At 32.0% G+C, this 21,338-nt stretch overlaps 1 protein-coding gene across 3 annotated transcripts in view; it reads right to left on the reverse strand.

The window, feature by feature from the left end:
- The window catches only part of LOC106641867 (uncharacterized), a 105,748-nt gene that overhangs the window by 74,573 nt on the left and 9,837 nt on the right, over positions 1 to 21,338 (reverse strand). For all 3 annotated transcript variants that reach the window (XR_016293419.1, XM_089597546.1, XM_089597547.1), the window contains 5 exons: positions 11,783 to 12,268; positions 11,339 to 11,591; positions 10,775 to 11,257; positions 9,020 to 9,296; positions 7,699 to 8,928 (listed from right to left, as the gene is read on the reverse strand). Coding sequence is in view for 2 of the 3 variants with exons in the window: in XM_089597546.1 (XP_089453672.1) it covers positions 7,699 to 8,928; positions 9,020 to 9,296; positions 10,775 to 11,257; positions 11,339 to 11,591; positions 11,783 to 12,268 (2,729 nt within the window). In the remaining variant the exon portion in view is untranslated. The remainder of the gene's footprint in view (positions 1 to 7,698; positions 8,929 to 9,019; positions 9,297 to 10,774; positions 11,258 to 11,338; positions 11,592 to 11,782; positions 12,269 to 21,338) is intronic.

The following is a 21,338-nucleotide window of genomic DNA, read 5'->3' on the forward strand; positions in this document are numbered from 1 at the left end:
TTATGCATGTGATGAATACTAGTCCCGGTAGTAAAGCGCAGCTAAAATATGCTTTAACTGAATTAATTAGGGACTATAATAAAATCATGAGTGTTTTAAGTTTAACTGTTAAGGATATTTTTACAGAATTGCATCATAGCAAGGGTTTGTCATGGGAAGAACGAAACACTTGTATCGTCGAGTATTTGATAAAAAAGTGGGGCCTTGTTGACAGTGTTTTTTTGCGACAAGAGCTGGAGAATCAGCTACGCCATAAGTTTTATAACAACTTATGAAAGAGATTGGATAAGTTGCCAAAAAACAAAAAAACTTGTTTGGATGTACTATATAGATACGAGAATTGGGCTAATGGACTATTTACTTTCAATGAACATAGTCACAGAGAAAAAAGTGCACGTCTACGAACACGTAAGAATTCAATAAAATTTATAAAGGTTCTTAGAGAAATATATGTCGTTAAAATAATACATACGGCCCATTGAATAATTGATATATACTTGTGATTTTTTAACAACGAAGCTGTCGTTTTTTGCTGTATATATTATTAGAGGCCTATATTTACATCTCCGAATCCATCGAGCAGCAAAAATAATTTACAATCGATTATTTCGTGTACATGCAAAAATTTTTCGGATCGATCAATATTGCACTGTATATAAATGTATGCATTTCCACAGTGTATGAATTAGTTATTGTTGCAGTTGTTTCCTACATCGTTGGAATCCAAAAAGCAACGAAACTTTTAGAAGTGCAAATACAATCATCGAAGAACACATGTGCGAAATTCCCGATCGATTTATTACATTAGTTCGTCAATTTCTTACTATCTACTTTTGAATTATTAATAATGAAAAAAATGCTGTTTAATTTAATAATAAATTGTTATCTGTTACATTCTTATTATTTACACAATCGATTTATGGAGACAGTCAAACAGTTCCCTGCTCAGATCTTTCCCTTGCAGTGGTAAAATATACGTTAATTTGCATGTAATAATTTCTTGTCTACATTCGCCAAGATTTATATATCATATCTATTGTAATTAAGTGCAAATACAATTTTATTCTTTGATTGATCATACTAACTACAATTTAAATTTAGAGGCTTATTGCAATAGTCATTCAGATTTGTCCATGAGTACACGGTCAAAAGTAACACGACTAGTGTTGTTCCGAAAGTCTTAATTGAAGATGTAAATAAGTTTTTTTATGCGTAAAGTGTCTTAGATAACTGACATTGGCTGATGTAAAATAACACTTTTGAGGAGCTGTATAATTATTTTCGACGACTTGTAATTTGAAATATACCAATGTCTGAAAATGTACCCCTCTCACAGCATCCCATACTTCTTGTAGTTGCATGTAATTAGATAAAATGGCTGTTTTCATAAAGTAATCACGTTAAATATGGACAATCACAAATTATGTGTAAAATGAGAATTACTTGTATCTCTGGCGTTGTATAATGTAATAATAAGAAATAATGTATAGATGGTACAGCGGGTCGACCTTGCACTACCTATTCAGAATCACCACAGAGAAGCCGTGAAAGACAAGTTTTGGCTCCTAATGATAGCGTTGACAATGATGAATGCTTTGCACTTGCAAGGAAAAAATTAAAAAAAGACAATAACCTGAAAGCAGAGCAATAGCACCGGAAGAGGCTGTTCTACTGATACTGGGTGCAAATTTAACCAAAACAGCGTACTTAAGGGTCAGGCTTACAGAATTACAAGTTAGACATAATATATACCCATCGTATAAAAAGGGTAACACGCTACTACGAATAATGCTACTTCAAAAACACATGACAACTCATAACGGAAGAATAATTTTATTACTTTCGAAACTTTTCATCAGATTTTTCTTGGAATATACATCTTACTTAAAATAATATAAGTAGATTTTACACATAACATTCATACATGGTGAATGTACGTGTAATTTCATGTAAGAAGACACAATTATTGTTCATCAATCTATTTTCCTCAGGTTTTACAAGCCAAAAATGAAGCTTATACAGAAGACATTAGTATTTCGGAGAGTACATGTGAGGTTACACTGCAGAGGCTACTATAACACACAGTGCAGAGGCTGTGTAAATTTTTATGTATAAAGTCAAATGATAATGAGGAGCTCGTGTTGTATTTGAAGTATGTATTTGATGGTAGTCATGTGAATGGATACAGACAAAAGACTGAAATTGAGAGTGCAGTCACACAATATCTTTTTTGTGTATCACTTGTGCCGTTAAAGCTCATGCACAAAACAAAGGGTACTATTTTATGGCAAAATCCAAAACCATCTTCACCAAATTTTGTCGGCCTATTATGATTAAATACGCGAAGGAAACTGTTGAACTGTGTAAAGAAGTCGAACAAAGTATGTTGCAACAAATAAATGAATTCCAAAAAATTTCTATTAATGGATTTGTAGTCACTATAAATATGCTCCTAACTATGGTTGATGGCAAGGTTTGCAATATTAATAGATAAATACACTGATTAAAGGCCTTTCTGAGAAGCAACAATTTTCTATGAGTGTATATGTTACTTGGAAAATGTATATATATTCATATGTATATAGATGATTATATACATTGTTAGGGTGATTCAAAATTACATTTTTTTATTATTATCTATTTTCAGGTGTGTGGTGCTTTAAACGACTCATCGAGTCAACGGTGTTTTATTTTTACAAAAACAATTTCCCATTTTAACGATATTGATAGAATTACTGAAGTAGCAGTAGACGTAAAAGCACTAAATTATAGATTCTCGGTGCTTCATGCGAATATTCGATTGATGGAAGTAGTTCTTCATATTTCATATCGAATAGAACTGCAAGTTTGGTCAGTAAGTAGAGAAATATTAATAAGCAATTACCTACATTTTATCTTTTGTACGACACTTGAAACTTATTTTAAACTCATGATTTGTAACATAATGGTTTCATAATGTGTACAAGAGTTCATGATCGTATACCACATAAGGTAAAGGGCCCATCTATGAGACAGTTTTTTACCACTTTTTTTGCTATTAAATTAATGTACACTCTCTATGAGCGGAAATATATCAAGTTTTGGTATCAATGAAAGCATTAGATCATTACGAATAATATTATAATTTTTAAATTCAAATAAAACGTTAAAAAATAATTTTATAAACAAATATAAACAGGATGGAAATGCACCTATTAATGAGACACATTGAATCTGTAGGGCCCTGTGTATGAGACACACGTCCGTTACTATGAGACACCCATGTTATTTAAATGCGTCTTGAGTGTCTCTTAATAGGGACAACACATGTTTGAGGTTATGTTTTCACATTGTACCTATGTATGAGACAGGGTCTTACAATAAAATTCTTTATTATTTAATAACGTTTGAAGTTCTTTAAAATATTTGTTTATTCAAAAGATTATATTATAATGATATTAAAAAAAATTTCTTTTCATGTTTAAGTATTACGTATATAAATTAAACTGGGTGTCTCATGCATAGGTACCGATTTTAAAATTGTCTCATAGATGGGCCCTTTACCTTATTCCATAACGTAGAACATATCTTTTACTGGAACAAATTGTGTACATAGAAATTTTTCCCAAATTAATTATTGTTTAAATAATAATAATAATTTGGTTAAATATTATCTTGATTCAACAATAAATATTTAGATAATATTTCTTATAATAGGTTAAAAAAGATGATGAAGAAAAAATAAAAAAAGAGATCCAAGATAATCTTCGAAAAGAGCTTAGTACATTGGTAGATGCTCCAACCCAAGAATCAGGAAATACAAGCAGCGGTAACACCGCAAGAAAGTTTTTCGGTAATGTAGATGAGATTTCGAGGATAACGGGTACGGAAATCTCTATAAAGTCATATTACAGTTCGAATTGTAAGTTATTATAAATTTATTAATTTTATGTTTAGCATAGTTTCACGAAAAACGTAAAGGTAAAATTGAATTTAAGACTAACTTTAGATAAGTGCAAGCATTTACATGATAATATTTGTATAATTGAAGGATCACAACAAACACAGATGTATTTAACAGGTTGCTACTTAATTCTGATCCATATCTCTCGTTATCTCGAGATATACCAAAAATAAGCCACATTTTAACAAATGAAATAAAAGCTCTGCTAATATTAGATATTGAAAGTATAGGAGTGACTCCCTTCATCAGGAAAATATCATTGAGGCATTAATGGAGGATTACGAGACTGATAGCTCAGTAGAGGATGAGAGTGATGATTCATTATCGGAATAAACCGGCTTTAATCTGTTTTGTTAAATAGTTATAACAAGAATGAGGAAAAATAAAAACATTTTACCAATATGTATATTTATCAACATTTATTTTGACATAATTATTAATGCACATAAATAAACTGTTGTGTCGAAAATTATGGCAAAAAATATAATAAATATATTATTCAAGAGATAAGTTTCCTATAGTTTTGCAGATCAGCACATACTCAATAATGCACCACATATACGTAAATATTGAAGTGGTTATGTATATTTACATGAAATAAGTAATGATAAACTAATACGCTCAATTATAACTCTCAAAAAAAGAAGCGTCAAAAGAACAATAATTTGATATTCTCACACTCTTTAAACTTTTTAATTCAATGTAACAAAAATCACACTTGGAATAAGCTTAAATTCACATATGCAAACATAAATAATAACATAAATAAACAGATATGTAATGGATACTAGCAGGTAATAAATATTCGTTTTACATACTGATACAATAAGCTTTAAATTTTGTCCGACATCTGGGATCCACTATTTTTACTTTGGAAAATTTAACTTTAGATTCGTGATAACCGACCCCAAAATCCAACGTATACCAAGTTTGGTTGAAATGGGTTAATTTTTGAAAATTTTATCCACCATATTGGATCCGCCATTTTTAAGTTGGCAAATTTAACTTTAGATTCGTAATCAGCGACCCCAAAAACCCCCGTATACTAAGTTTGGTACGATTCGATTGATTTTTTAAAGTTTCGTCCGCCATCTTGGACCCGTCATCTTGAAATTGACGAATCCGACCTCAGATTCGTGATCAGCAACCTTAAAAACCACTGTATACAAAATTTTCTACGAATCAGTAAACTTTAACAATGTATTATGTGTCCAGAGTATTTCGACTATCAAAAATTGCTCTATATATAGCTAAAAAACATGTATATACGAAGTCGTTACACATCCGAGGGAAACGGATCCTCATAGAGAATCCTCAATGGTGTACGATCAAATATCTGGTAATCAAAGCACGGCACAGATGCTTAGAATAACTTCAGATAAACCGTATCTTCAAATGTTTGAACGAAGAATTTATTTTGCTGTCGATTATCATTATCCGTTTAAATGTTAGCAAGACAACTTGATTAGTCATGATTACGTTATTGAGTTTGAAATCATTTCTTGGAGTGCTATTCGAGAACTCAGGGCACTCAAACGTGGAAAATCTTGTAAAGAAGTACCGAAATCGACTGATAAACATCTCAATCTTAATAACTTTGAACGAACGAGTGTTAAAATAGCTGTACAAGTTTTGAGCGCGTCTGTTGTAAAAGCATTGTTGACAGGATGGAGTACGGGTGAAGTAAAAAATCGTATGTGGGTGTCGACAGCAAATTTTTTGCTAATGATGAACGATTTATTTGATTGTATGAATGCGCGTTATCCGAACGGTCCCAACCCCTTGAAACGTGGCTTAAGTGATTATAATACAAGAGTAGAGCTAACTTAACGCGACGACTTGTCTTACATTAGTAAAATTACGCAACTAAACGATCATAGGTCAATAGTTTTAGATTGTTTCGTAAATTTAGCTTTAGCTATAAACTGTTTCCTCATGTTATGAGATGATTGAAGAAAAAAAAAAAAAAAAAAAAAAAAGATCGACGCTACTTGCTGACATAAAAACTAAATCAACATACTTTAAAGAATCAGTTTTCTGCAGTGAGGTATTCGCCCAACTTTGCTTCACCCAACTCCCGGAGCAAACTGTGAGCCGGATGAATCAATCAACTTATTGACTAAAATATCGGAATTGAACAAAGACAAACAAATTGATGAACGCGATGTCGAGGTACCTGCTGATTCTTGTAATGTTAACGATTTTTTTTACTTAGATGCTAGTTTTTCGGATGATGGCGGTGGTAATGATGATTGTGAAAATATAAACGATGATAGTATTAATAAAACTGATATCCGTAAAAATTTTACCCTCTAAAAATGTGAGATGAAGTATGTGGTTGGATACTTAATTTACAAAATGCGATATAAAATTTAACTGTGAAATTTGTTTAAAAAGTTCAACTCGAGGGGATAAAGTGCTGCAAGATAATAGTGACTTATTAATATCCCTTAAAGCATACCGTGTGGGTCGTGACATAGAGTTGAGAAATTTAAAAGTGCTATCAGATTCCATCATTTTAACTGATTACAAAATTTTTGTAGTAGAATTTGCAGCTGACAAAACTGATAAAAATAACGGTTGCATCTTAAGAGAATGTTTAAAAAAGAATATTGGCAATAGATTAAACCACATTTACTTGATCTAAGGTGTTCGGAACACATAGAGTACTTGATAAAGTAAGACTTCATGTTTGTTATTTTCTTCAGTGGAAATCTCGAGACGCGCAAGACTCGAAAATACATCTAGAAGTTCGTCACGTATTAAAACGCATCCCAAACTAGTAAAATTAAATCATTAAAATTCTTAAATAAAAGTATTTTTTTATATTACTATGTTCCAATAGTTTCGATACAGTCGTAATATTATTGTATTGTAAAAAGGAAGGCGGGTGCCGAATTTCGTTTGGTTTTATTTTAAAGTTTGTTTTCCCTTCCATTCCGTAATGAATAAATTTTATTATTATTTCTGTTAAAAATTTTAGAATATTTATTACTGTATTTCCTTAAGTTCCCAAGATTACTAAGCTGTTACGTTAATTAAATGAACATGAAACTGTATACAAGAATTTTAATCAAATTTTATGTTACAGATTCTTTAACAAAAAAATCTATAATTTATTAAATAAATATTCCTGTAGATTTAATTTATCAAACAATTATTCCTAAATAAAGCTTTTGAGTATTATAATATTTTTTATATGTATGTATGTAATAAGTTAATACTTTTTACATAGATTAACAATAAAAAAAAAAAAATTCTAGTCGAACACTTTGACGTGCTATACTGTTTTCCGAACGGTGGGCTAAATGAATGTTAGGCCAAGAGCTGGGGTACAGATGAGGCAAAAAATATCTGCCGCTAATCTGACAAAAGTTGAGGAATCTAATGCCTAGTGTAGAAGCAAAGTATTCTTAGCTATTTTTTTAATACGATGCCCCAAAAAAAAGTTATAAGCGTAAGTTGAAGAAAAAATTCGATCAATTTTCGCTAATTGTACAATAAAAAAATTCTGCACGATTATACCCTAAAACGATTATTTCATGTATTTTTATCACGAAACAAAGCGATTCCAACAATTTTCGTTGTAGTCGCAGAAAATTCCTTATTATATGCTGAATTTACCCATCTAATATCATTTACTTTTAAGTAAATATGATCTGAGGTTCGTTGATATACTTAATTTTTTTTATATATCACTGACAAAAATTTACATGAACCGTAATATACATACATGTGCATTAACCAGTTTTTACCTGAGAGATGATTTTTCACGATCTTTTGGGTTGATTCTACAGTTGTGTATTTCCTGATGGTTCTTGACTTCTTCACTGGGAACATTCAAAAAGTACGGAGAAGACTTTTTGTTTGAGTGATAGCTACAATCTAATCTTTGCGACATCTGCGCCCCTTTCGATTTTGTACACTGGCAAACGAGGTCCGTCGTACCAGTAGCTTTATCCAGTAGCTCCTTCATTGGCAGTTTTTTGATATGCATACACTCGAAATTATGAACAATTTTTTTGTCCTCGCAATCGCAGTCTTTTTGCGACTGACTCGTCTCCAAGGATCCAGTTAGTCGACACCTGCTGCACGAACACGTAGAGTCTTCACAATAATGGTGGTTGCAAGTTTCATTTGCAGCTGTAGTGTAATTAGGGATTCCATCTGTTTTACTCTCACAGTCAGTTTTGCAAGCACACTTGAGTTGTCGAGCACTGGAATGATTGAATACCTCCTTGGCGCCTTCTAAGTCATTTTTCATACACTCAGCATTGTTACTACTGTGTAATTGATACAGTGGTACTGGTGGATTCTTAAACAGACATTGTGGACAAGCTCGCTCACTACCCACACAAGGATAATTTGGTTGAAATTGGTAAACTTGGCAGACTGTGCTCACCTGCGGCAGGATTCCTGAAGTCTGCACGCAAACGTTAGTTAGTTTTGTGTTGGGGTTCTGAATTCTAGCCGACACGATTTCACTACTAGATTTTGAGTAGGCAAACGAATTGTCGGAGTCAGTTTGCGTGCAGCTGTTGCGTTTTTTTAACCGCCTTACATTAGCGCTCATTGCCGAAAGTGGACATTTTATCAGATTACAATGCGATGACCAATTCCTATTTAGCTGGCTTTCATTGACGTTTTGCAAATAATAGTGATCACGAGATGCAGGTAGAGATTTTAGTGGCTTTAAGTCAGATGGCTTGCTTTTAGGTGTTGAAGAATTCGACGAGCGCTCGGTTTTACTTTTAGGCTCTTGCTCAAGGAGTTTTTTAAGGTTGGACAAATGGGTGATCTCGTTAGTTATCCAAATCAGCTGGTTGCGTTTTTCCATTTCAACATAGTTGACGACCTTGCTGTCAATTGAATCTAAAGTACTAATGTCGCGTTGTCGTATCTCATATTTGCGTTCAGACGCCGTGACTGGAAGACGCCAGTTCACACTATTGCCTGCTTCGCTACTCGATTCAATTGGACTTTGCCTAGTAATAAAATTAATGGCAACAATTGTTAAAAAGTTTAATCGATCTTACAATTTCGAAGAACCAAGTAACAATATTGAAATTTTTTTACCTGTTATTAACAACAGCGTCCAAAAGAACCCTATTCTGATCTTGCGCTGAGCTATTTGATGTAGAAGTAATGAATACGTCTTTAAGCATTTTATTTTTTTTGCGTCCACGTTGAGGCAAAAAACACTCTGAACTCTCACTCTTGTTAGTTGGTGTATTAAACCTACCCCGTCTAGAGCAGTCATCTGTTCTCAACCCCATTCTAGCTTTTCTCCCATCCATTTCAGTTTGATCTATATTTCTATCAAAATTGTCGCTATTGCTACTTTCAATTGTAGCTTCAAAAAAAAAGCCAACAAACCAAAGAAAAAAAAAAAAATAGAAAATCAATAAACTGCTTGTATTTTTTATTATTATTAATAATTTTTTTTTTTTCACCATACAGCGCCGATTGGAGGCCACCCGGCGCTGGATTGGTGAAAAATAGTATACACACCATAGTTGGCGGGGCCAGGCACCTTTTTTTCAGTTATTACCTACAAGCTGATACTTTGCTGCAGATGCCTTCATCTTGAGGAGTCGCAACAACTTTTTTTGTTGCAAAAAGTCTTAAATATGTAGCGTTTTCACACCTTCAGCCCTCAAACTTGTCGATTTAGCGAGTATACCTTCTTTTATTACCAACCACTTGATTTTAATTGTAATCGTAAGATTTTGATAGTTAAAAGAAGGAAACAAACTTAGTCGACCAAATGGCCACTGCAATTGAAGCGCCGGACAGGCGCAATATGTTGTAATTTCGATAGTATCGTTTTTTTATCATCTACAAGCTTCAATTGCAGTGGCCATTTGGTCGACTAAGTTTGTTTCCTTCTTTTAACTATCAAAATCTTACGATTACAATTAAAATCAAGTGGTTGATAATAAAAGAAGGTATACTCGCTAAATCGACAAGTTTGAGGGCTGAAGGTGTGAAAACGCTACATATTTAAGACTTTTTGCAACAAAAAAAAGTTGTTGCGACTCCTCAAGATGAAGGCATCTGCAGCGAAGTATCAGCTTGTAGGTAATGACTGAAAAAAAGTTGCTTGGGCCTGCTGACTACCACGTTCGGAGGTTAAAAAATGCATTAGATTTAATGTTAAGGTGGCTTGGGTGATTTTTACAGGAATGATAAAAATCTTTGAAATTTTGAAATTGTGTAAATAAAGTATGCCCAATTAATTTGGAATAGAAAAAATACTAGAGTCAGCCACTTTATTTTTCTGAAAATCGTTACGAAAAACTAACTAATTTAACAAGCAATCTTATAGCAATCTTATACATAAAACGACTAACTCTGTACGTAACTCACAAACCTCTACAAATGAAAAATGCATTTGTACCTTTTTCATTTATGTATAATCTGTTAGAATTGTGAAAATTATATGTAAGCCGCGTGGGTTTCAAGAAAATTATGAGAAAAGCGATTTACTGTCTTTTGCGCACGCGCAAATTAAAATTAATAAGTAATTGTTTTTATCGATATTTAATAACTTTTTAGGCCAATAAAATTCTTGAATTTGAACACGTGATTTGGATATTCAATTATCATGACAATGAACAAAGAAAATTTTCATAATCTATAGAACCTTGAAAAGACCCTCGCTTGGAACGGCACCAAATGCCCAAGCCACCTTATCTACCCTTGGCTTCATCTCTGGCGTTTTTTCACATAAAATCTAAGACATTGTTAACCTTGCTCACTAGGTGTGTAATATAGTATTGTAAGTAATCAAGTAAAAAGAAATTTAAAACAACACAAAAAAAAACTCACCAGACATATTTATAATTTCTTTCATGTCCCGCGCCTCTTTGGTCGGCGCGAGCTTCTTTAAGTTTTTCTTCTTCTGTTCCCTTGCTGGTTTCCAATCATCCGACGAATCCGTCGTGTTTTTCACTAATGCCTGTATGATCTCCGCTCTATAAACCTTACTTCTAGCGTCATCTGGATTCCAAGGTACATTGTCTTCCAAATTGTGTTCAATTGTGTCATTTTCCGCGTACTGAGCGTTACGTAACCGTTTGACTACATGATGAATTAGCCGACTTTTGACCGGTTTGTTAAACTTGTTCGCATCTAGAAGGCTCTTTAGTATACTGACGCTTCGCTCGAGATCACGTACAAGGCTGTCCGAGTCACCCCAAAGTTTTTCATCTATGCTCGAGCTTGTGTTTGGCATTGTCGAATTGGAACGCCTGGTGTCAATCGTTGACACGTGACTCGAGCTAACATTAGGTACATTTTCATAAATGTGACCTGAGCGTAATGCAAAAAAGAGGGACACATCATTAGTCTTATTAACAAAGCTTGAAGTCACTTGAATAGGACAAAATTTACCTGGAAAATACTCGAAACTGTTTGCTTGGCCTGTTACGTTTTCTGTATTATCAGCGTGAGGTGTCAATGAAACGGTTCTAGAAGAATCAAAACTACTATCCGTTTCCTTTTTATTTTGATCCTCTTCTTCTGACTTTTTTCTGACGCACGGTGCTTTTGGATGTAGTATATTATATGCACTTTTAACGATCGGTTTTACCGATCGTGGGGCTAAGCTCGTCGCTCGTGTCAATGGTGGCAGCTTTTCTTCCTCCTGAAAATAATACTCTTTAGCTTAAAAATTATTAAACTAAAAATGTATTCATTGAATCAAATAAAGCAAATTAACGCCAAAAATGTATTAAAAGGTTTATTTAGAATAAACTTATACGAAATCAAAAGAATATTGAGCTGAAGAACTTTAATCAAAAGAAATAAATAAAATTATTTAAGGAATAAACTTACTGTAAGTACAGAGACCTGAATACCAATGGACTCCCGATCGCAGGCCCTCATGCTCGTCTGTATGAATTTGTCACACGTAGTCGGCTTGTGGTGATTATTCACCACCGTAGCTATCGACGATGACGAATGGAATATAGGCCTCTGAGCCGCCTTTTCGTTCAGACCAAATAAATTTAACTCACTTTGACTGCGTTTGAGTAGAAACTTGGTACTTGATGACTCAAGAAGATTCATGGACGAGCTCTTTTTGAGTGGCCGTTTTTCTTCTGTTTTTTCACCTGTAGTTGCCGGTTGTTTTCTTCTTGAGGGATACGCGGAGGATTTAGCACGATGCTGTCCAGACTCATCGGGCAAACAGTTGCAGATGGATATTGACGCTTGTTCTTTGGGTTGCAATTCTGAATCTCCGTTGGAATATTTGAAAGCGTATGGGAGCTTGAAGACATGTGACGATGATTTTGGTGTTTCATTGAAATCACTATTATCCTGAGAAAATTAGACAGTCTGTGGTAATATTCTATTTATTTGTGTATAATTTTATGGACCTCAATTCAAATACTCTATTTATAATAAGAAGTTTATTTCATAGAGTAAATAAGACTTTTTTTTAATTTCAAAAACTAATTTAATTGATGTTAGATTTAATGTAACATGAGAAGATGAATATAGGATATTGACAGTCTCGTGCGCTCACATATTGCTCATTTATAAAAAATAATTGTACGTCCATACCAATAATTAATGTAAGCATAATAACCCACCTTCAGTAATGGTTAATTAGATCTATTTATTCATAACATATAAATTAAACTTAATCTGTACAATCATAATCACTTACTTTTATGCGAGAAAGAAATTGAGGAGTACGCGTTTTTACATAAAAATAAAAATTCAATAAAAGATTTTTTCATTGATTAAATTCTCACCTATACTTACCCTTATAAATGTAAAATTGCCATCTAAACTATTTAATTTAATTGACGCCTCGGTCAAAAAAAAACACTAACTGAGAAACTAAGAAATTTTTCTCATATTTTGTAGTGGTAAAACAGTCAGTTTTATTTTTTTATTTATTTAGTACTTTTTATTGCCCGAGGTAGTAATTTTTAAAGTTATACTTCTAGAGGCGCGTTATGCGCTAGGGTAAATCAGAAATTTCAGATTTTGACCTTGAGAAAAAGTGACAGAAGTGAATTTTGCTTGATTCTTCCCCCCTTCCCCCATGACGTAGTTCCGGTTACCCTCTACTCCACATCACATCACCACGCCACACATTTTGAATTTTATTTCTTAAAAAAAATAAAAAAAGTTTCCACAGAGATTTAAAGCCCGGATTTTCTGCACACTAGTCAAGGCCCTTACCTACTCTGCTACGAATGGTCCCAAAATTAGAAATTCGATTACTGCATGTTATGGTGTAGTACGTTACTTATTTTTTATGTTAATTTTTACTTAATGTATATTAATTCATTCAAAAATTAAAAAAAAATTTTTTGTACTGTACAAATGCAATAATTGATTTTTATTGTGTTTTCTTCTTTTACAACTTTTTCATTCGTGATTGAAGTGATTTTTGACTTAATGACGTTCTTCACATAGTTAATGGAGGAAAACTTCGAGGAAGTAAGAGGAACGCTAATGTGTGCAGTAATGCTAGCAATTGTTTTTCTCATGTGGATGTACTCACCAGTGTTGTACATTGTGGCATAATATCAGCCGCGAAATTCAAAATTACAAAAAAGTGAAAAAAAGTGATATTAAAAAAAAATTTAATTTAGGCATTTAAAAATCATAATAAACTAGAATAAGCATAATTACAGTGATAAAATAATTTTTAAGCCATTATTTAAGCAATAAATGGCAATTTAATGTTACCTCAGGTAAACGAATATTTTCCCAATATTTCAATAAGCTCGGGCCTTGCAAAGTTATAATAAGTTTCTAAAATCATTATTGATCATCATGGTGATAAAAGGTATGATTTATTTATTAATAAATTAATGTTATATTGCAAGATTTCATGCTCATACAAAACATGTACTGGAGTATATCTATATATGTGACACATCAATTTTGCTGCTCGAAAGTTGGCAGCATCTCGCAAGCCAGCAGACAGCTGAAGTAGGGCAGTGGAAAACGCGCTTTACGTTTATTTACGTTTTCGGCAAGTGTTGCGGTATTAAAACCGAATCTTTTGATTTGTACTCATTTATATTAAATATAATATGAGAATAAAAACTTATTAGTTTCATACGGTCATCGAAGAGTTAGTGCCTAGTATACTCGATGCTTGACAGGGTTAATATGGATTAACCTATAGTATGTCAGATAAGTAAAAACATTGCTTTACACAATAAACATTTTATCCTCTTAAAAGACAAGTCATCTTTTCATTTTAAGCTCTATTTACTTTGTTCAAAATTATCATTTCAGGTGTAATGTGCAACAGTACTTTCCACATCAACTGCAGTTTTCTCAAGGGAGTGCTCAAGTACGGCTACTGTTTGCACTGAAATTGTGGATTTAGTTGTTCAATTAAAAAGTAAATTTCATCCAAGCAAGAATTGAAGAATGCTCAATACCAGAAAATCCAAAATGTCACCTAATGAAGGATAATTGCAGCTTCTTAATCAATCAAGAGCTGATTGAAAAAGAAACAACATCATCAGTAAAGCTAATTCTAAATACTCTTTTTTTGAGCAAAAGTGCAATGGATATTAAGGCTGTTTAATAAATTGCTCTAGCTCTTATGCACCTACAAATTCTTATTTTTTCCATACACTTAGGCCTCAAATGTTGATAGTGACTTTTACTACTGTATACTACAACTCCGGATTAAGTTTATTTAGAGGATCAACTTTATTGGAAAGACAGAGCATGTTAACCACCTGGAGATGCAAGATGTCATCTGTCGAAGAGTATTGGCAACTTCTGGACTGATTCTAATGAATCGTAAGTTGATTGGAAAAGAAATATCACTTATGAAACTGTTACTTTTTCCCTCAATCCTGCATCAAAGTAATGTTCAGTGGAATGGATTATAAAGTGTTTTGGTAAACAAACAACCAGGCCGGGTAAATATCTTATTATTCTTTTAATTTGGACACTTTTCAATTATTAACTGATTTATCTGTCATTATACCAAACAATGCTCATTTCGTTTACCCACTTAGGCCTCAAATGTTGATATTGACTTCTACTACAGTATACTACAACTCAGGATTCAGTTTATTAAGAGGATCAACTTTGTCGGAAGGACTGGAACTGCTAACCACTTGGAAATGCAAGATGTCATCTGTCGAAGAGTATTGGCAACTTCTGGACTGATTCTAATGAATCATTAGTTGAATGGAGAAGAAAAATCTATAAAATTGTGACTTTTTTCCTCAATTCTGCATCAAAGTATTTTTGAGTGGGATGAATTATAAAGTGTTTTTAGAAACAAGCAAGCAGGCTGGATCAATCTTTGATTTTTTTTTTAAATTTAGATACTTTTCACTTAATGACTTTTTCATCTGTCACTATACCCAAAAATGCTCATTTGGTTTATCCACTGAGGCCCCAAATGTTGATGGTGACTTCGACTTCAGTATACTAGTACTCAGGATTAAGTTTCTTTAGAAGATCAACTTTATCGGAGGGACAGGGACTGTTAACCATCTGGAGATGCAAGATGTTACCTGTCGAAGAGTATTGGCAACTTCTAGAGTCATCCTTATGAATCATAAACTGGATGGAGAAGGGACACTATCGAGGAAATTATGACTTTGTTTTGCCCAATTATGCATCAAAGTATTTTCAAACTTTAAGTCATGCTATAAATATCTTTGGGCCATTTTTAAATGTAGTGATATTCTTAATTGTTGACTGATAAATCTCTGCAATTACAACTAGAAATGCTCTTTTTTTTTCTCATCCACTTAAGCCGTATATGTGGTTCGTGGTTTTTAATTAATACTGAAAGTCTGAGTTCAGTTTATTCAGATGATCAGCTTCAGCGGATTGACAGGGTCTGATCTATATACCTGGAGATGCAAGATGTTAACTATCGATGATTGAATATTGCTTCTATACTAAATTCAGTCAATTGAGAGCAGGATGCAGAACAAAACTTTCAATTATAAAATTGTGACAATTTTTTTCCACAATTCAGCCTTTAAGTATTTTGAAGTGAAATAAACTTAAAAATTTTTTTTTAATACTTGAGCAAAATAACAATGAATGATAAGTTCTTAGTTGTACTAGCTGTTATTTTGAACAGCAATCAAATCAAAAACATTTACAACAAGTTTAAAATGTTCATAAACAATTAGGCTGGCTAGAGACATTTTTGGCTTCTTTTTGAATGGATATTGAATAAGTTATTCTTTATCGTTGGCTGACTAATCTCTGATATTAGAACTAGTTATGCTTCTAGTTACAACTAATTAGAACTAATTATTTTTTCCATTAATTTTATTCTGAAATTTGATTTATGACTTTTAGTTCATATGACAGGTCTGGATTCAAGGTATCCATTTCATCGGAATAAGTGAGAAAGAGATCAGAGAGACTGCTTAATACTTCGAGATGCAAGATGTCATCAAGCATAGAACATTTGCCTTTATAACATTTAGGACCCTGTGATCTTCTATTATTTTACAGGAATACTTAGAACTTTTTATATTAGTTGAATCTTCTAGCTTTGAACTTAATTCGTGGTCGATGTTATTGCTTTTTTTGCAATACATTGAAGCTTGGGTTAGCAAGCGCTAGAGTTGAAGAGCTCTGCTCTCTTTTAGCGTAAAAAAAAATAATTTCATTTTCAGGAAACAAGCGCAGACAGTCAAAAGCTTAATTATATTTCAATTATAAATCATAATTAAATTAATTTTAATCAATGGTTGGTCGAGCCAGCGCCGCAGATGAAAAGCGAACTCTCCTTATGTTATAAATAACAACTCAATTCATTTTTCCGAAAACAAGCTCAGGTAATAAAGAAGCTTAACTGTTTTTCAATCATGAATAATAATAAAATTAATTTTTAAGAAAGTGACCGGTATTATGACGACTAAATAAACTTTCTGTAATGATAAATAACAAATAAATTAATGCTTGGGTGAGCAAGCTCCGCAGAAGAGAATCTTATCTCTCTCTGAGTTATAAATAATAACTCAATTCATGGGAACAAGCTCAGGTAATAAGAAGCTTAACTGTTTTTCATTTATAAATAATTATTAAAATAATTTTTAAGAAAGTAAGCGCTGATGATGACTACATAATTATTTTTTTATTATGAATATTTAACAAATGAATGCTTTGGCGAGCAAACGCCGTGGATGAGGAGTCCAACTCTCTTTCAGTTATAAATAATAAATAACTTTATTTTTTGGGGAACAAGCGCAGATAATGAGAAGCTTTACGGTTTTTTTATCATGAACAATAACTGAAGTTATTTTTAAAAAGTAAGCGCTGGGGATGACTGAATAAATTTTTTCTAGTCATAAATGAAAAAAAAATCAATGCTTGGGCAATCAAGTGCCATAGATGAGGAGTCTGACTCTTTTTTTCTTATAAATAATAACGACATTAGTTTTTTGGGAAACAAGGGTAGGTGATGAGAAGCTTAACTATTTTTCATTTATGAATATTAATTCAATGAATTTTTAAGAAAGTAAGTGCTAGTGACGACTAAAAAAACATGTTTTTGTTTTGTTAAAAATTATTAATTAATAAATGCTAAGGCAAGCACGTGTCACAGAAATGATGTTCAACTTTTATTGAGTTATAAGTAATAAATAAATTCATTTTTCGAAGATCGAGCTTAGGTAATGATAAGAAGCTTAACTTGTTCCATTTATAAACAATCATTAAATAAATTTTTACGAAAGCAAGTGCTGGTGATGATTCAATAAATTTTTTTCTAATTATAAATAATAAACAAATTAATGCACGGGCGAGATAGTGCCGTAGATGCGGAGGAGCTCAATTCTCTTTTACTTTTGAATAATCACTTCTTTAATTTTTCGGAAAACAAGATCAGGTGATGAGCAGCTTAACTGTTTTCATTTATGAATAATTATTAAAATAATTTTTAAGACAGTAAGCGCTGGTGTTGACTACACACTTATTTTTCTTATTATGAATATTTAATAAATTAATGCTTTGGCGAGCAAGCGCCGTGGATGAGGAGCTTAACAATCTTTTACTATCGATTTATCACTACATTAGTTTTTTGGGAAACAAGGGCAGGTGACAAGAAGCTTAACTGTCTTTCATTTATGAATACCTATTAAAAGAATTTTTAAGCAAGAACGCGCTAGTATGACGACTACATGAACTTTCTCTAATGATAAATAATAAATAAATTAACGCTTGGGTGAGCAAGCTCCGCAGAAGAGAATCTCAACTCTCTTTGAGTTATAAGTAATAACTAGATTAATTTTTCGGGGAACGCGCTTAGGCGATAAGAACCTTAACTGTTTTTTATTTATAAATAATAATTGAACGAATTTTTAAGAAAGTAAGCGCTTGCGACAACTAAATAATCAACTTAATTATTTTCATTATAAGTAATTAACAAATTAATAATGAAGGGAGCAAGTGCCACATGAGAAGTGCTCCAATCTGTTATAGTCATAAATGATAACTAAATTAGTTTTTGGAAAATAAGTGCAAACGAAGATTAGTTATATAATTTAAATAATTAATTGCTTATGCAAGTAAGTACGTGGATAAATAAATGAACTGTTTATTTATTATAAATGATGTATATTTAATGCTCAGATAAGCTACTACCGCAGATGAGGATCTCAACTATCTTTTTTTTATAAATAAAAGTTGAATTTATTGACTGAGGAACAAGCGCAGATGCGGTGGAAGCTGAACTGTTTTTCAGTTACAAATTATAATAAAAGTGATTTTTAAGAAAGTAAGCGCTGGTGGCGACCACATATTATTTTTCTTATTGAAAATATTTAAAAAATTAATGCTTTGGTGAGCAAGCGCCGTGGATGAGAAGTCTAACTCTCTTTGAGTTATAAATAATAACTAAATTTATTTCTTGGAGAACAAGCGCAGATAATGAGAAGCTTCACGGTTTTTTAACCATGAATAACAATTAAATTGATTCTTAACAAAGTCAGATCTGGTGACAACTGCATAGACTTTTTTTATTTATAAATAATAAACAAATTTAAGCTTTGGCAAGCAAGCGCCGCCATAGATAAGGAGTCTAACTTTTTTTGAGTTATAAATAGTATCTCAATTTATTTTTCGAGGATTAATTAAGCTCAGGTAGTGAGAAGCTTATCTGTTTTTTTTTTTATAAATAGTAAATAAACGAATTTTTTTTAAAGTAAGTGACAGTGGCGACTGAATTAAATTTTTCTTTTGGGATAAATATCAAATTAATAAATGCTTGGGCGAGCAAGCGCCACAAGAAAAGAGCTCAACTTTCTTTGATTCATAAATAATAACTATAAGAACAAAATTAATATTCAGAGATACAGGCAAAGGTGATAATAAATTTTACTGTTTTTCAGTTATGTATGATAAATAAATTAATTTTATCTTGGTTCTAATCGATATTATTGCATTTTTAGATATAAATACATGTTTTCGTTATAAATATCAAACTAAATTTGTTCTTATTATTATTATTATTATTATTATTATTATTATTATTATTATTTATAACTGAAAAGCAGTTCAGATTCTCATCCCCTATGCTTGCTTTCCGAAAAATTAATTTAGTCATTATTTATAATCCAAACCTCATACACAGCGCTTGCACGCCAAGCATCAAATTGTTCATTGATTGTTATAAAAAAAAGTTGATTCAGTCATTCAAAGTGCTTATTTCCTAAGAATGACATATTTTTTCGTATAAATAAGAAACATAGTTGAGCATCTGTTTCCCTATGTGTAATCCCTAAAAAATTTATTTATTTTTTTCTAACTAAAAGAGAGTTGAGCACCTCGTCTACAAAGCTTATTTACCCAACCATTAATTTATTTACTATTTACAAAAAAAATGTATGTAGTCGTCACCAGCACTTACTTGTCCTAGAATTCTTTGAATTATCATTTATAACTATAAATCAGTTGAGTTTCTTATTGCCTGCGCTTTCTTTCCGAAAAATGAATTTAGTTACTATTTAAAAATAAAAGAGAGTTCAGCTTCTTATCTACGGCACTAACAAGCCCAAGCATGAATAAAAATTAGTTAATTTTTATTCATAACTAACAGACACTAACCTTCTTCTCATCTGCGCGTATTTAACGAAAAATTAATTTAGTTATTATTAATAAGTAAAAGATAGTTCAACTACTCATTACAGACACTTGCTGCAAGAAAAATAAATTAATACATTTATTATTTACAACTAAAAGAGAATTAAGCTACTTATCTACAGCGCTTTCTCGACCATGCAAAAATCAAAATTAATTAATTTCTATTGATGACTAAAAAACAGTGAGCTTATCCTCATTTGCGCTTGTTCTCCGAAAAATTAATTCAGTTATTATTTATAACTCAAACCTCATCTACGGCGCTTGCTCGCCGAATCATCCATTTGGCAATTCTTTATAGTAAAACAAATAAATTTCCATTCGTCCATAGCGTTTTCATTTATAACAATTAATTTGTTAATTTTTTTATAACTAAAAAAAAGTTAAGGTTTTAACCACTAACGCTTATTTTCTCACAAATTAATTTAGTTGTTGAAAACTTAAAAAGAAGTTGAGCTCCTTGTTTACAGCGCTTGCTTGCTCAAACACTTTTTTCTATTTACAATAAAAAAAATTCATTCAGTCATCCCAATCACATATTTGTCTACAAATTAAAGTAATTATTTTTTCTTACTAAGAAACAGTTAAGCTTCTCCTCACCTGCATTTGTTTCCCGATAAATGACTTTAGTTTAATGATTATTCATAAAAAATTGTGGAGCTCTCCAAGCGAGGCCCTCGCTGACCTAAGCATTACTTTATACAAAAAAATGCAATAACAACGACATCAATAAAGTTACAAATGGTTAATTTATTATGCGTACCAAAATACAAGTAAATCTGTTTATCACCTACACACGTTTTCCTAAAAATTGATTTAGTTATAATAATTAATATTTAGAACGCAAAGACAGTTGAGTTCTTATTCTGCAGCGCTTGCTAGCCCGAACGTTTATTAGTTTATTATTTATAGTTTCTTATCACCTGTGTTTGGTATCCGAAAAATTGATGTTATTATTTATAAAAAAAAGAGAGGTAGACTCCTTATTAACATCGCTTGCTCGCCCAAGCATTAATTTATTTAGTATTTATAATAAATATATAGTCGTTACCAGCGCTTAATTGCTTAAGAATTGCTATTATCATTATTCATGATTAAAAAACGGTTAAGCTCCTCATTGCTTGCGCTTGTTACCTGGAAAATTAATTTAGTATCATTTATAAGAAAAAGACAGTTGAGATATTCGTCTGCGGTACTGACGTAAAAGAGCATTAAATTTTTATTATTTATAGTAAATAAAAAGTTTATTCATTCATCCAAGCACGCACTTGCAAAAACAATCAGT

The sequence above is a fragment of the Copidosoma floridanum genome, unplaced genomic scaffold (genome assembly GCF_036245765.1).
Source record: "Copidosoma floridanum isolate Cflo_tuat_1 unplaced genomic scaffold, Cflo_Japanese_pri ptg000033l, whole genome shotgun sequence".
Taxonomy (NCBI): Eukaryota; Metazoa; Arthropoda; class Insecta; order Hymenoptera; family Encyrtidae; genus Copidosoma; species Copidosoma floridanum.